This window comes from Micropterus dolomieu, linkage group LG02 (genome assembly GCF_021292245.1).
Source record: "Micropterus dolomieu isolate WLL.071019.BEF.003 ecotype Adirondacks linkage group LG02, ASM2129224v1, whole genome shotgun sequence".
Classification (NCBI taxonomy): Eukaryota; Metazoa; Chordata; class Actinopteri; order Centrarchiformes; family Centrarchidae; genus Micropterus; species Micropterus dolomieu.
Genome location: NC_060151.1, coordinates 2887606 through 2903415, shown reverse-complemented (window position 1 = coordinate 2903415; position 15810 = coordinate 2887606). Strand labels below are relative to the sequence as shown.

Here is a 15810-nt window from a genome sequence, read left to right as displayed (position 1 = left end):
CACATTTATTGATGCACAACTGCGGGCGAGCACTCACGCGTAGCATCTCACTCAATATGTGACGCCACCTTAGTCTAGCGGTCCGGACCAGCCGTAACAACGAATCTCAAATATCTTAAATACACCGGAGCTTCGCGGCACTCAGCAAGCGCGTTAATACAGCGGCACTACAGATTGAGTGAGTGACATGGTAATTACATACTGCTTGCTCTCTCTCTCCCTTTACCACCCGCCACCCCTCCCCTCTCTACTTAGCCCCCACTTACAGGCAGCCTTCAAACATTACTTACTGTGCGTCCTGGCTCTTTCTCTCTACCGGGGTTTCCCAGCGTCCAGAGCGGCAGAGACCGGAGCTCAACGGGCTCCGCGTGTGAACCGGAGCAGGAACAGCGGCCGGTAGTACTGGCCTGCTCTCTCTCTCACACACACACTCCCTCCCTCTCCCGCTCTGTCTCTACTTTACTGACCCCTTTAGGATCCCCGCGAAGCCGTTAAACCGTCACTTGCTTTCTAGAATGTGAAATATATAGTACATTGTCAACTCCCCAAAACCATAAAACTAACTTTATGGACCCCACGTGACCAGACGAGAGCCAGTGAGAGGTACCAGTCTGAGGCCTGGCCTGATCTTTACGATCCAACTTGGAGATAAAAACCCTCATCCGTTTGACATGTAAATGTCAAAGCTGCCTTCTTTTTTATAGTTTACCCCAAAGCAGAAGGGGGTTAGCTTTGAAAAAAAAAATATCTCAACACTCATACACACACACACACAGGAGGCAGGAGATAGCGGTTGTGTCCAGATGAGGCTCGGAGCAGGACCTCGTTTCCCCTCCATCAGATCAGAAATAGAACCGTGTATGAGCAGGGGATTTGCAGCATCATCAGTCGGTGAGTTTAAAAGTGCAGTTGGTTGTTTACAGTTGGAAACCGGGAGACAGTAACCTAATTTGGCCGGGAGTGGCCTCCGTTAGAACGGAAAGGGAGGCTGTTTAGAGAAAAGTGACCAATTTGTCCACTGCAGACAGTTTGTTGTCTTGTCAGACTTGGTCAGCAGAGATGAAAATTGGCCTGTGTGCGTCTGTTCTGTGTGTGTTTTATGCGGCGTGTTTAGTGATTAATGAGCATGCAGTTGTGAGGCTGCGAAGTTCCAGGAGGTTGTCGCCTTGAAAATGTGGCGCTCAGGGTTAAAGTGAGGCCTGGAAAACAGACTGGAGGCCTCCGGGCGGGCTTTTGGTGCGATGCGTCTTTACGCACGATGCAGTTCCGTTTTTCCAACCTAACTGTTTTGGTAGAACTGAAAACTGACAGCTGTTTAAGCTCATGTCATTCGATCATCGTAAATGTGCACAGGAAAATGTAGAAAGCGGTGGAGGACGAAAATGGACAGAAATAGGCCTATGTACATTTTCTAAAACAATTGGACTGGGCTAGATATTCTTGACATCAAGTCATAGCACGATATATGCCTATATGAAACACAATACAACAAGAATACTGGCAAGTAGCGCAGATATCCCCTATTGATTTGAACCAGTTTTGAACCGCGCTGCTCCAGCACAACCTCAAGACTTCTAAAACTTTTCGCCAGTGTAAATGACATGGTTTCCAACACAAGTTAAGCAATTTGCGCGACGTAAACAGCTGATTACGTCTGTCTGGTTTATTGTTACTTTACTTTATTGTTGTTGTTTTTTTTACTCCAAGTTACAAACAAATACAAAAAGCTCATTGGCAGAAAGCTCACAGGCCTCACAGGACGGTAGCCATTTCCCTTACATGCGCACACACACGCTCTCATACGCCACACTTACGTAAGCACGCACACACTCTCACACACTGCAACTACAAATAGACAACTGGTCACATTTAAAAATGTCAATATATATCTATATACATCCTTTCTGAAACATGGATCCAATAATTACAATAATAATAATAATAATAATATACAGTTACACTTTTTGAATAATAGAGCTATACACAACATTATGGGTGGATAAGGAGATGTAGGCAGGGCTGGTTTGTTTTTAGACACACACAAACGTACACACACACACACACACACACACACAGACCTTCCCTGCTTCCTCAATAAAAATAGGAGCAGATTTGAATGGCAAGTAACAGACAGAGAGAGGGGAAGGGGGGCTCAAACTGGCTATACACGCATTATCGGCTGTAAATAACTTACATGCTAACTTCTCTAGAAAGCACATCGTCAATTACAAAACATGGCACTTGACACATTAAACGATATTTAGACATTAAACAACAGGTAGCCTAGGTAGCAAAGTTGTAAGGTAGGACGTAGGTAGAAACGTAGTTAGAGTTAGGTAGCATTATTCATCCTGCCCTCCTCTCCTCCGGACAGCTATTATAAAAACGACGACATCATACAGGAACACTAAGATTTTTTTTTTCTTACAAGAGCAAGTACCATAGTCATTTTTTTACGTTGCCCTAAAACACCAAAGACCAACATGCCGAACAAATAAAAAGTGCTGCGCTGCTGTACAGTACTCAGTTGATGATAGGAAGTGTTTTTAAAATGTAGATTTGGAATCTGTTATACACATGTTTCTTCATCGTCGTCTCCTTTTGCTTCATGTTCTGTTGGCTTCTTCTGTTTGTTTGTTTTTTTTACTTCATTTTTTCTACTTTTTGTCTCTTTCTCCTCACGGGAAGCCTGCACTGCACACCTTTCCAAAGAGATGGACTGATGATTTTTTCTTTACTGGGTAATGATAATAATTTCTAGGGTTGAAAGGCGCTGCCGGCGGTGGCCAGGCCCATGCCTTTCAGTTTGTTGTCCTTCTTCCACTTCATCCTCCGGTTCTGGAACCAGATCTTGATCTGTCGCTCCGTGAGGCAGAGCGCGTGCGCGATTTCGATCCGTCGCCGCCGCGTGAGGTACCGGTTGAAGTGGAACTCCTTCTCCAGCTCGAGAGTCTGGTAGCGCGTGTAAGCCGTCCGCGCCCGTTTCCCGTCCGGGCCCGTCATATCTGAGGGTTTGGAGCGAACAAAAGGCTATTAGGGGGCACGTGTGATTGCACCAACATATGACATAAAGGAGTGATCATTTAGAAATGCACACAAACTGTGGGTGGACAAAATACCATGAACACCTTACCATACACTATAGTAGGCTACAGCTTCTTGACATAACATTATTATTCATTAAGACAGTGCTTTCTACATACTTGCTGCAGTGATTCTGTACTGTAGCTACAGGTGATATTATTGTGTCCACCCCCATACCCCCACATAGGCCTACACACAATACAAGGGGCTGATTTCACCCGTAGTTTTATCAGAATAAACTGTGCGTAAAGACAAAACAACAGCGGGCACATCTACCTCTTTTTGACAGAAGTCTTCCTTGACACATTTTATGTCTGCCGTTTCCACTCAGCAGCCTGTGCTAAAGGATTTGCTTTTATTTGTCACATTACTGTTTTTTTTTAACCACCCTCCTGTCCCCCCTTTTCACTCCCTTCAGGGTTTTATTGCCCCGTCCTCTGCCTCACCTCCCTAATAAAGTTCCCACACGTAATAAAGCTTCACTTTTCAAAGGAGCAGCAGCCTCCAAAGCCTTCCTGGCCTCTCGTTCTTTTTTCTTTCCCCACCCGGCTATGTCTGCGCTCCTCAGCCTGTTGGGCTTTGCTGCCCGGTTTGCCTCTCCCCTGACAGATTTATGACGCTTTTGTGGAATTTGCTAAAATAAAAAAAGAGGGAGAAAAGAAAGAGGGGGCAACCATCCGGCGTCCCTAGCTTCAACAGGAGGGAAATGCAAAACGAACTGCACCCTGATGCACAGAGAAAACACGCGAATACATAGCTTCAGCTGTGTAATCAGAGGGTGACCAACTGTCATGTGTAATTACATTCTGATTTCAAAATAAGTAAAAATAATACAAATATATCCGTATAAGTCTTTATCTGCATGGAAGCAAGGCGCAAAATAAAAACAGATATGGCCTACGTTGTGCGTTACTGGGAGGTTCAAACACCTCGCTGACTGATTTCTGACAGTCATGTGAAAATATTAAATTGCTGGAAAAGGGCTTAGAGGAGTGCGGACTAAAACAAGGAACTGTGGCTAGATGTGTGTCTTTCAGCTATTGCCTAATAAGTCTGCTGAATCTTTAGAGTGTACAAAGAAGCATAGAGCACTGCGACTCCCCATGTAGTTTTAACAAGCACTAAACTGTCACCAGCCCCATGTGTCCAAACATATAGGCTCCAAATCTATTGAGCCAGCATTATGAATATGACTCTTCTGAAACTTCTATGATACAGAGCTAATAAGCTGTAAACACAAGCGCAGCATATACCATGGCTAATGTGTAGCTTTCTCATCCAGGGGAATATTTGTGGTGACTGAGCCTCGCTGCCCGTCGTGCTGCCAGCGGCTGATCCCGCCGGGCCGCTCTCCTGCTTCTGCACGGGTTGCGGGTGCCCGTTCCTGGGCGGCTGGTTGCTGCCGTCCCGGTTGTGCTGCATCTCCTCGGTCTCTGGCGAGGCGTCCTCCAGTTCCGTGAAGCGCTGCGCCATGCTGCCGCCGCCGCCGCCACCTCCGCCGGAGGAGGTGGAAGATAGGTTTGGAGAGCTGAGATTACCTCTTCCTGGTTGCTCCGATCGGGGAGACGAGCACTGGGCGCCTAGCTTGGTGTCTACACTACTAGGTGACAGGAGGGAGTCTGCTGCAGAGGCGAGGGAGCAGCTTGAAGGCTGTCTGAAGCCCCTCTCCGGGGCCGGGGAGCCGAAGCCCAGGGAGTCCCCGGCTACCGAGCTGCCCCCGAAGTGTCCTCCGGTGTTGGTGGCGCCGCTGCTTCCCCCTCCACGGTTAGTGACGGTTAGGTCCATGCCATTGTAAGTGTAGCCGTAAGAGCCCGTCGCATGGTGCATGGTGGCGGAGGAAGAGTCCCTGTACGTCCCGCCGTTCATTGCGCCGCTGCTGGCTCCATAATTTAGCAGTTGATAGTCGGGGCCATTTGGGTAGCGCCCCGAGAACGAGTTTACAAAGTAAGAGCTCATTTAGGTTGTTTTAGAGAGTTGCGGGCTTAGTTGAGTACTAAGGGGCGCTTGATTTGTTAGATTTCTCTTGGTCGTTATAACGCGGGTACTTTCAACGATTTATGATGTATTAGTGAATTATGGCGTTGCACTGTACTTCGTTTTTAGCTATGTATGCGCCGTCCAAATATGGGGGTGGGGTAGTGTGCGTGTGAGTGTGTTGGATTGAGGGGTGTGTGTGTGTGTGTGTGTGTGTGATGGGGGAGGTGAGGGGTGAGGTGAGGGAGGAGAGAGAGACAGAGAGAAGGTGGGGGTGCGGTCACGTGCTTTTGTTGACCAGTCGTAAATTCTCGCCGATGACTTTGGAGAGGTAATTCATGCTCTGAGGTTTCTAATGATGAAGGGGTGGGCGGGGGAAGCTCTCTCTCTTTCTCTTTCTCTTTCTCTCTCTCTCTCTCTCTCTCTCTCTCTCACACACACACACACACACACACACACACACACACTTTATTCTGCTGCTAGAAGCGCCGGGGGTGAGCTCAGAGCGCCACCTACTGCAGACATAATTTATTGCACTAATAAATAAAAGACTGAAAGAGAACGAGAGAGAGAAAGAAGACAAAAAATAATCTTGACGATCTGTTCTAAAATATAATCTCTCCCTCCCTAGCTCTCTCCATGTGAGTGTGTGCGTGTGTGTCTCATCACTCGGGCCTGTTAATTGACCTTTGCTTGCGCTGGAAATTGGGAGTCAGTGATCATAAACCCTAATAAATAGCCCGTTAATAACTGAATATTTTACACGGCAGACAAAACAATAACAGTCTACCGATGCTGCCTTCAGCCTCAACACGTTCTCATCCCAGGGCGTCAAATCCATCTTCCATTCAGACTTTAGCTTTTCCGTCCGCAATTAGGCCTACATGGAAAAATAGAACTTCATAATACTGCTACTACTACTAGCTTACTACTAGGCTACTACTACTACAACTGTTAATATAATAATAATAATAATAATAATAATGATGATGATGATGATGCACAAAACAATTAAAATAACAACATCAATCATGTTTCATTATGCATTTCTGTAGCACCATAACAGCTGCCAGAAGATACAGTGATGCAATCAAGTCCTCCTAAATTGCTACAATTACAGAGCCAAAGGACAGAAGAGGGTCTCTGCTGAAGTGTTTATAATATTTTTTCACCATAAACACAAGGAGTGGCCTCATCAGCCAAGTTCAATACAATGACTATTTATTGTTAATATTGCAGTGTTCCCTCTTTGCATATGCATCCTCTCCACTGAAGACATTTTGCGGTTAATGTGCATTCAGATGTTGCCTGTCTTTAGTAATCTAGGCAGGGTGTTGACAATAAACAAAAAGCATAACTTTAACCAAAATAACTAACTCACACAAACACACAGTCACACACACACGTATTCAAATAAACAGGGTGTGAAACCACAACATGGTGAAAGTCAGATGTGGCCTACAACAATGTTTCTTTCTTTCTTTCTTTCTTTCTTTCTTTCTTTCTGTCTTTCTGTCCATCTGTCTGTCTCTCTCCCTCACTCTCTCCCCTCCCTCCCTCTTGCTCCCTGCAGCCTCCCTTCCAGCTGCAGAGGAGGAATGTTAAACCTGATCTGTGAAGTCCACACTGGATGGAAATCTGCTGATTTATGATTTGTTGATTCCCGGGGTTGGGATGCATTTCAGCCAGGGTGCTTGTGTGAGTCTGGGTGTGTGTGTGTGTGTGGCTGGGTGCATGTGTTTCGTTGCAACTCTGACACTCACGTATGCACATAGGCTAGAACATGGGACAGATGAAGAATTCCAGATTTTTGTGTGTGAAATGATACAAATGAATGCACTCTGTGGGGGAGTGTGTGTGCCTGTGTGTGTGTGTGTGTGTGTGTGTGTGTGTGTGTGTGTGTGTTTTAATGTGCTCCTGCATGTGTGTGCAGTTTCAGGCCACATTTCAGCTGCTCTCACACTGAGCGCTGGCAGCAGAAACCAGCAGTTGGAATGGAAATCATCTTGAGTATTCTCAAGCAACCAGGCAGAATAAAACAACGGCAACAGGCAAAAACAGGGTCTAAAATGCACAGAACAGACATCAGATGAATATTTTAGCCACAAATACTAAATCAGCAAACTGCTGGCCTGAACGACAGCAGAGGGGCTAAGAAGCACAGAACCCCAAGTGTGCCAGGAATGGCCTGTGATGGTGGACGTGGAGGAGGCACTGACCCAGTTGGCACACACTTCTGAACACACTCCCCTCGGTATATATAGATTTCCACTATCACATTGAATATTTGTACAGTGAAACAGCTCGCCACAGTGTCAGATAAGAGGGGTCACGGGCTGTTCATATCGGTTTTCAGCATAAAATAAAAAATGTAATTCCCGTGCTGGATATCAAACAGGAGCCACCCATTCTGATTCAGTTTCTGCACAGACTCTTTGTGGATTAAAACGTCCACTAAACGGCACATATTCTTTCATCTATGTGAGCACAATTCATCCTAATCTATAGAGCACTGGAATCCTCAATTCAAGCTGCACATAGATGTTAGAATGAAAATTCTCCTGTTTTGGATGTTTTTATAGGCCACATTTCAAACTCAGTTTAATTGTTACAGATCTTTTCTATGGTCTAATGAAATTGTTTCAAACTCTTACTGAATCAACTCAGAATGGCAGTGTTAAACAAAGCAGGGTTTAAAACTTTATATTTGGAGGAGTTTAGGTGAACAATATAAAGCATAGACAAAATAAAGATCCATAACAGTCTCATGAAAAACACCAAACACGTGTGTGCAGTTGCAGTGTGTTGGTAAAATGAGCCCTCTGGGTCACAGTGAAACCATTTCCACTGTGTTTAACATAGACCATCTGGCACGGTCAGAGCCAAAGAAGAAGCCTATACAAAAACACTACAAGCCAGATCAAGCTCTTTGTCTTGACACAGCCAAATAATATTCACTGAGATCATTGCTGTTGAGTCTAAATCTCTTTTTGTCTCTGGATATTGAATTTAATCTTGCTGCAAAACAACAGTGATTATCAAAGAGAAGTGCACTGAATTAAATGATATTAAATCTAAACTTACTACCTCTCTCACACAGACTGCAGAAAATATTTTATTTCCTCAGTGTGGTATTATTTTTTAACTGACAGCCCATGCCATCTATTATCTTGTCCTAAAACTAAAACATAATATGATTACTCCAACTCACTGTAGTCAGGACAACAAGAGGAATCACGATCATTGAGCTGGAAGTTTACAGCAGATGCGAGTTTCCCCAATAGGCACAATAATAACAATTACATTACAGTTACTTTGTCATGCCACGTAATGGCGGGGTTTCTGTCTACGCATGTGCTGATGCGAATATTGTTATTGTACGTGTTGATGCTGTTTTATGTTTCAACACTGCTGATCATTTGCGAGAGATAAGCTAATGTACAAACAATAGTTTTTATGTTCACTCGCGTGCATCACAGAAAACCTACGCCGCTGCTGCAGAGCGATAGAACCAGCGCGCCGGTCACTCAGGGGACACGCAGTTCAAAGGGTCACGAGGACATTGTCCACTTTGTCTGCGTGAAGTGTGTGTGTATATGTGTGACGTGTCTGGCCGGCCGGCTCGAAGACAGGTCAACTTTCTCTACCTCGGTGTGGTCATCAATTAGTTTAGACCGCCATCAACAGCATGCTCGCGCCCCTTGTCACATCCCCTCCTGACCGCCGCGTGCGCTTACTTCAGACTAGTCCTCCAGCGCCTTAAATATGTGCACCATGTAGTAAGAGGGTAACAGGTTTATGATTCTTTACCCGCCGGTGTAAGTAAGCCACTAAATCATATCATAAAACTGTTCATTAAACAAAAAAGAGCCTCTCTCAGGACACTTCTTTACATTTTATTGAACATTTCTCATAGGTAGTATACGTAATTACTTGACAAAAACATTAACATAAACAAACAATGTAAAAATCCATAAAATATACACTTTCCTGAACGGTTTTAGGTAGTTTGGAGAATAACATCATCAGTAGGCGAACAACCCCTCCCACGCGCCCCTCTATATTGGAAAAGTAAAAACTGGAAAGGTTAAATTACCCTCACCCCCACTTACATTATTTTCACCGTGCAAGGTGACCCACCCCCCTCCCGCTCCCCTTTGCTTATTTCTATACAGTTTAAATATGAACACCATAAGACATACATACACTTCTCCAAGTGCTCTCCTCCCCACATTGTGGTGTGTGTGAGCGCTTTCAATTGAAGTTATAATGCACACAACACGTTAACAAAATCAGGAAAAAAAATACATCGGGGGGAGAACAGCCCGGAGTCGAGTCCTAAAGCTTCAGAACAAGTGCCTGCCAGACAGGAAGTACATTTGACAAAAATAAAAACTACGATTTTAGGTGGTTTCTTGGAATGCAACAAGAAATTGGGTCTTTAAACAGTTTGTGGCCGTTGGGTGGCGCGTTACTTATTTCTTTTAAGCCTACACGTTGGATGCCACCACCATCTAGCCTATTAAGTGTATATGTTTTTTCCACAGTCAAACTGTTCTCTCTCAAGAGTCTTTTACAAATTATTTCTTAATTTTCAGACCAGACAAAAAGGCAAATAGCCTATAGAAACATTTGGATTTTTGGTGGGTGGCGATATTCGAGGGATCAAAAAGAGTCTTCTTCTCCCTCTTTTTTCTCTAGTAGGCTACATGTTTAACTTCTGCTCCTGTAAAAAATAAAAATAAAATGTAGGCTACTTTTTCCCAGAGTTTTCAGACCAGGCAAACGCCTGGACGAACTTTGAGACGGGGAGGGGAAGGGATTAACAAGCATGTCTTTTCTTTCATCCTCCTCTTCCTCTTTTCTGTGTCTTACATCAGTTTGTTTCTCCTCTTTCACTCTGCCCGTTTCTCCTCTTCCTCTGCACCGTTCGCTGTGGAGGACGAGGAGGAGGACGAGGAGGACGTCGAGGAAGAAGAGGAGTTGATCAGCTTGTTCTCCTTCTTCCACTTCATCCTCCGGTTCTGGAACCAGATCTTGATCTGTCGCTCCGTGAGGCAGAGCGCGTGCGCGATTTCGATCCGTCGCCGCCGCGTGAGGTACCGGTTGAAGTGGAACTCCTTCTCCAGCTCGAGGGTCTGGTAGCGCGTGTACGTCTGTCGCCCCCGCCTCCCGGGGCTGCCGAATGTCCCTGAGAGAGGAGGAAAGACAGAGTTACATTTTAACTAAAGTAATAATAACACATAACACAGAGGCTGCAGCCTACACCTGGCGAGAGAGAGAGAGAGAGAGAGAGAGAGAGAGAGACTGGCACGTGTTCTATTCTAGTCGATTTTATTCTATTCTAAAACGCTGTAACCTCATCGGTTTTGCTGATTCAATGCCCGCTGTTTAATAAAATGTATTCGTCACCTACCAATTGGGGATCAATAAAGTTAGAATTGTATCAGTCAGTTAACCAGTCCCCCAGTCAAATTATGTCTTGGTGTCTTTCTAAAAGTGCGCATTTTCTTGCATTGACCTGCTTTAAAGAAATACCTCGTTTAATCCTTTTTATAATTAGTTTTTAGCATCACTTCAGACCAATGTTTTGTCGAGGCAGCCTGATCTGACTCCTTCTTTCTCCTTGGTCACGGCTGGATTTATAAAGTTGTTTAATGTGGAACCAAATTAAAACGCCATACAAAAAAAAAAACTATTTCTTTATTTTCTTTAACTTCTGAAAACGATGTTTGGATGCTACTGCGGAGAAGAAGAAAAACACATTTCTAGCCCACACTCATAATAATTAGAATAAAAATAATAAAATTAAGAGAGCAGAGATAATGTATCAAAGGATTTTTCCCCCTGTGAGTATTAGCTTAGGGCTTTAGTCTCCTCTGATCCTCACTAACAGTATTTTGGCCCCCGGTGGTACACAAATCGCCATGTTGTCAGTTTAGCAGCTTCAGTTTCTGTATCGATCTGAAAGGCAGAGCGCGGGTGGAAAACCGCAAGCTGCTCAGGGCACACAGCTAAATCTAAATATCCATAAAGAAAAACTCAGCCAAACCGGATTATGGAGGAGCACTCAGGGTTCCTGTGCCACTCTGTTCTCTCTCCAGTTGCCATGCACATCTTCAACTGTCATTTATGGCCGGCGTTGCGTTTTATTCCTTATGTATTTCTTTGCGGCGGAGCCCGTTCCCACCTCATCTGTCATAACTCGGAGTGTCCTGCAGGGCTTTGTACAACAGTAGCCCTGCATCATCCACCATTACTCACTGCACTCTCAACAGGCCGTATTTCTTTGTTAAACAAAGACACTCGGGGATTTCAGTGGCTTACAAAAATCATTTTATACTTTGGTTTAATTAACACAACACAACATTGTAAAACTGAACATACTCGTGCTTATTTTGGACAGCCAAATAAATCAAATTGTTTCCCCCTTAAGCTGGCCCTGCATGTCTCAGTTTCACTCCAAACTTGGCAGCATTTGCAGATTTGATTAAAAGACTAATATCTAATCGGTTTGGGTATGATTAATCAGTGCAGAACACAATCTGCGGTAAAAGGTTAACAGTGCAGGCTCCATAAGATAACAGAAGACAAGTTGTAACAAAAACAGCAGAAGCTCTGATACCACTCCTCATTTATCACTAGCGTAATAAAAAAGTTTGTAAAAGGAAAAAAACACGTTTTCGCCTTAAATGTCAGGGGGTGAAGTCTTATTTAATTGTAAGTCTAAACATTTGTGTTCGTGCGTAAAGGCAGAACCTAAACGAAGATTAAAGTTTAAAAAATGTAATAAAAAGAATGAGTCTGAGACAGTTAAATAGAAAACGGACAGACTGCATGCTTTTAGTTTCCTATCTGTCTATTTATCTGTTTCTTGTTTTCATCCACAACACTATCTGACAGGTTTTTCCTCTCAACTTTCTTTCCCACTGCTCAGTAGCAGCGTCGGTCAGCAGGTCACATACAGTAACAGGAGATGCAACCCAAACAAACCCGCTTTATGACGGACAATAAAATACCGAGCACATGACTGACTGACAGGCCAACAAACGGGGATCATAAAGAAGCTACTGGGAGATGGGGAGGAGGGAAGGGGAGAAAGGAAAGACAGCAGAGAGGCTGACAGAGGAAACAGACGTCAGTTTTATGACGGGGATCATAAAATATGCAAGAAAGAGGGGAAAAGGAAGGAGAAGACACTCACCGTTGCACGCGTTCATCCGCTGCATCCACGGATAAATTGGGGTTGACGCCGATTGCTTGTCGTCCAGCGTTTCTCCAAACAGCACTTTCCCACTCAGCCCCGCGCACTCCGCTTTACGGTGCAAGCCGTCCTGGCTCAGCGCGAGCTGGTGCTCTTCCAGGCTGCACGGGTGCTCCTTGTCCCGGTAGAAGCTTGTGGCAGCAGCTGCAGCCGCCGCTGCTGCCGCCGCCGTGGCGTAGTCGCAGGCACCGGCTCCGGTTGCGCCCCCTACGCCGACCCCTGCCCCTGCCCGGTGCCCGCCGTACGCTCCGTTCGCCGCCTGTTGGTAGTAGGAGGATGCAGAATACGGTTTCTCCTGGTGCACGCCGCCGCTCGCGCCGTAAGCCACGGCCGCGGCAGCGGAAACGGCTGCTGCCGGGTAGTGCCTGAGCGGGTGGTCGGCGGCGTATCCCGACGAATAGAGCGGGATCTGACCCAGGAACGACTCCGCCGCCTGCCCTCCTCCACCCGTTCCCGGTAGCGACACCGGGAAAGAGGAGTTGACAAAATAGGAACTCATCGGGAGAAAGTGTAGGAGAAGAAGGAAGAGGACAGATGAGAGGAGAGGAGAAGAAGAGGACAGGGGAGGACAGGACAGGACAGGAGGGCACGAGACAAACACAACAACAACGTTCACGCAATGAAGAAGAAGGAGGAGGAGTAGAAGGAGGCTAACGGCTAACGGCTAACGGTTCTCCCTCCCGTCCTCCTTCCTCTGCCTTCCCCTGCCTTCCACTTTATGATTTGTTGTGTTTTATAGCCGACAGTCCGACGGGCTGCTGCTATCACTTAGTTTATCGCAGATTGGGAGGAGGGGGTGAGGAGGTGAGGGTGAGAGGAGGGGAAGGGGGTATCTGGGGTGGCTGAGTGCCAGTGTGGGACAGAACGAGAGAGCGGGCGGGGGGGGGACAAGAGAAAGAGAGAGAGAGAGTCTGTGTGCGTTTCTGTGCTGAAAAGACGGGATGGGGTGAGGAGGGGTATAAGACGCAGAGACCAGCTGACCTGAGACTGACCAATGGGAAGCTTTCGTGCCTGGCATTCGTTCGCCCCTTTTCCTTTCGTTGGAGAGAGGAAGAAGAGGAGGAAGAGGAGGGGGGGCTGGGAAACTCTACCGCGACCCCTCTCTCCCCCACCACCTCCCCCTTTCCTATTTCCCTTCTTCAATCTCCCACTCCCCGTCTCTCTTTCTAATTCTCATTCAATCTCTCTTTCTAATCTTCCTCTGGTTCCCGGTGAGATTGCGCAATCACACCGGAATCCTCCGCGCGTTAAATTGATTCTTTCTCTCCCTGTGTGTCTTCCTCCGTCTGTTGTTGGACCCATAAAAACCAGCAGCTCACACACACGCACGCGCGCCCTCCCTGAGAGGGGGGGGAAGGGGGGGGGCTGCTGCACCACCAAAGGGAACCGAATAATAAAACATATTCCCGGCGCTTTGCAGATAATACCGACCGCATTAAAATGAATTTGCAGAGCGTAAATCACAGCCGGGAGCGCGCAGGAGTCATGTGTGGTCCCGTGTGCGTGTGTGGCGGGGATGTGAGTTAGCCAACACAATAATGTGGGCTATGCACATCTATAATTTAAGTGTTTGTACATTTGTAATTGGTATATTTGGGTCGGTGGGTAGATTTATACCCCCACCCCGGTCAGTGTGTGTGTGTGTGTGTGTGTGTGTGTGTGTGTGTGTCTGTGTCCTTTTATTACAGCAGGCTTTTCATCGCCGTTATTTTCTCCATCAGAGGAGTGATCGATAATCTGGAAGGGATTTTTCTGATAGCTGTTCATGTTGTCGTTTTATTGATGAACGCTGCTCTGTCTCGTGCTCTGCTGCGTGCGGTGCTGTGTTAGGTCCGAGCTAGGATGTCTTTAGAAAATCAAAGCTGAAGTTTTCCATCTGTATTCTGCAGGAGTCGATTCGGCTTGATCAATGTGCGCAATCACGTATTATTTTCTTCTTCCGTGACACTGATTAGGCTTACATGTAAAAGGAGAAGAGGGAAGGAAGCAGGCTCGAGGTTTCCCAATTTTTTCCCCCTTTCTTGACACTGTTTAGCCTGTTTCCTCGCGCCTGGAACTCTTTCCATAGATATTAAAGTGAAATATAGTTATACAAACAGCCTAGATTTAGCCTAAACAATACATTCTATAGGCCTAGTAAAAATTGCTTTTATAGCAAGTTTATAATATTATTATTATTATATTAGCATCCAGCAATGACTTATTATTATTATTATTATTACGAATTGCAAAGCAGACCTAAATTCATCATGTTTAGGAAATTACACAAATTACACAAAAATTTACATAAATAAATAGAAATAAATTTAAATTTAAAAAATCATGATTGGAACATAAAATATAAATGTTTGACGAAATACATAGTCTGAAAAAAAACTCAAGCAGCTGTTTCCATAATATGTATCACATAACCTACTTAGAATTTAATTTTTTATCAATTAATTGATCATTGAAACAAAATGAAGTATTAAAAACTATTTTTCATGAAAAGAATATTGACTCTATTCACTTAAATACACCACGGCTATGCCACAATAATGTAGCCTATATGGCCTAGATAGCCTATTCTTAATGGCTAAATTGTTATCACAAACTTGTTATTAATATTCCATTACAACGTCATTATGGCGTCTTTTAGCACAAACGTTTTAGTTTTCAAAAATATGAATTTTTGAGTCGGCCTAAATAAAACCAACATGTAATGAAACAATGTTGCACTCTGCGCGCGCGCACACACACACACACACACACACCATATGTAGGCCTACTATTATTTTGTTCTTCGGCTTACAAAATTATAAAAGAAATGTCATTGAAATAAGTGATACGCTTTCTTTTCAGGACTACTCTTTTCTACCGTGTCTTCTTCTAAAGAGAGAAATAAAAGACTGAGAACAAGAAAAGCTAAATCGGCCTGCTTTTCATTCACACTTACAAACGGAATATGTGTCGCTGAGGTCGTAAAATAACCGCAGCCATAAATAAGTCTCCCTCTCTCTGTCTTTCTGTGTTTCCCCTACAGGCTCTGACTTGTCTGCATGGCCAAACTGCAGACAACCCGACTGACAAATAGAGACAAAGACTCTATTTTTACTTTTACTTCACCCTCCCGCCCCCATCCATTCCTACACGTCTTCTCTCTTTTTAAAGTAACACTGTTCAGAGCAGGGAGACAGATAATAAGTTTAATCCTCCGACTCCTGCTTTCTGTGCAGGATCACACAGACAGATGAGGAATCTCTCTTTTTAACTTTCATTTTGACCTCTCTCCCTCTCTCTCTCTCCCTCTCTCTCTCTCCCTCTCGCTCCCTGGCAGGACGCTCCGTTTCCTCTCTGCTTTGTGGGAACGGGAAGCAGCAGCATTGTGTTGGAGCGGACTGGGTTTAATCATTAATGCGCACTAACAGTCGGGACAGGACAGGCATGGCCTACAGCCTGGGACACACACAGGACGGTAATACCATTATTATATATACACCCCGTATGCA

At 45.0% G+C, this 15810-nt stretch overlaps 3 protein-coding genes across 3 annotated transcripts in view; all 3 read right to left on the bottom strand.

The window, feature by feature from the left end:
• hoxb3a (homeobox B3a) overlaps positions 1 to 15810 on the bottom strand; it is a 91059-nt gene that overhangs the window by 66894 nt on the left and 8355 nt on the right. The window lies entirely within an intron of this gene.
• On the bottom strand, positions 1663 to 5141 carry hoxb5a (homeobox B5a). Its single transcript, XM_046070193.1, has 2 exons — positions 4338 to 5141; positions 1663 to 3005 (listed from the first exon to the last, which is right to left on the bottom strand). Exons 1-2 carry the CDS (start codon positions 5038 to 5040, stop codon positions 2758 to 2760), a joined length of 951 nt encoding a protein of 316 aa, XP_045926149.1. The 5' UTR covers positions 5041 to 5141; the 3' UTR covers positions 1663 to 2757.
• Positions 9215 to 13042, bottom strand: hoxb6a (homeobox B6a). Its single transcript, XM_046070206.1, has 2 exons — positions 12263 to 13042; positions 9215 to 10249 (listed from the first exon to the last, which is right to left on the bottom strand). The coding sequence occupies exons 1-2, from the start codon at positions 12819 to 12821 to the stop codon at positions 9954 to 9956; spliced, it is 855 nt and encodes a 284-aa protein (XP_045926162.1). The 5' UTR covers positions 12822 to 13042; the 3' UTR covers positions 9215 to 9953.

Excerpts from the sequence above, each read along its gene's own strand:
- hoxb6a (XM_046070206.1), bottom strand. The coding sequence starts at position 12,821 with ATGAGTTCCTATTTTGTCAACTCCTCTTTCCCGGTGTCGCTACCGGGA. Across the intron at positions 10,250-12,262 it reads GCGGATGAACGCGTGCAACG|GGACATTCGGCAGCCCCGGG; the intron begins GTGAGTGTCTTC and ends CTCCTCTCTCAG.
- hoxb5a (XM_046070193.1), bottom strand. The coding sequence starts at position 5,040 with ATGAGCTCTTACTTTGTAAACTCGTTCTCGGGGCGCTACCCAAATGGC. Across the intron at positions 3,006-4,337 it reads AAAGCTACACATTAGCCATG|ATATGACGGGCCCGGACGGG; the intron begins GTATATGCTGCG and ends CCAAACCCTCAG.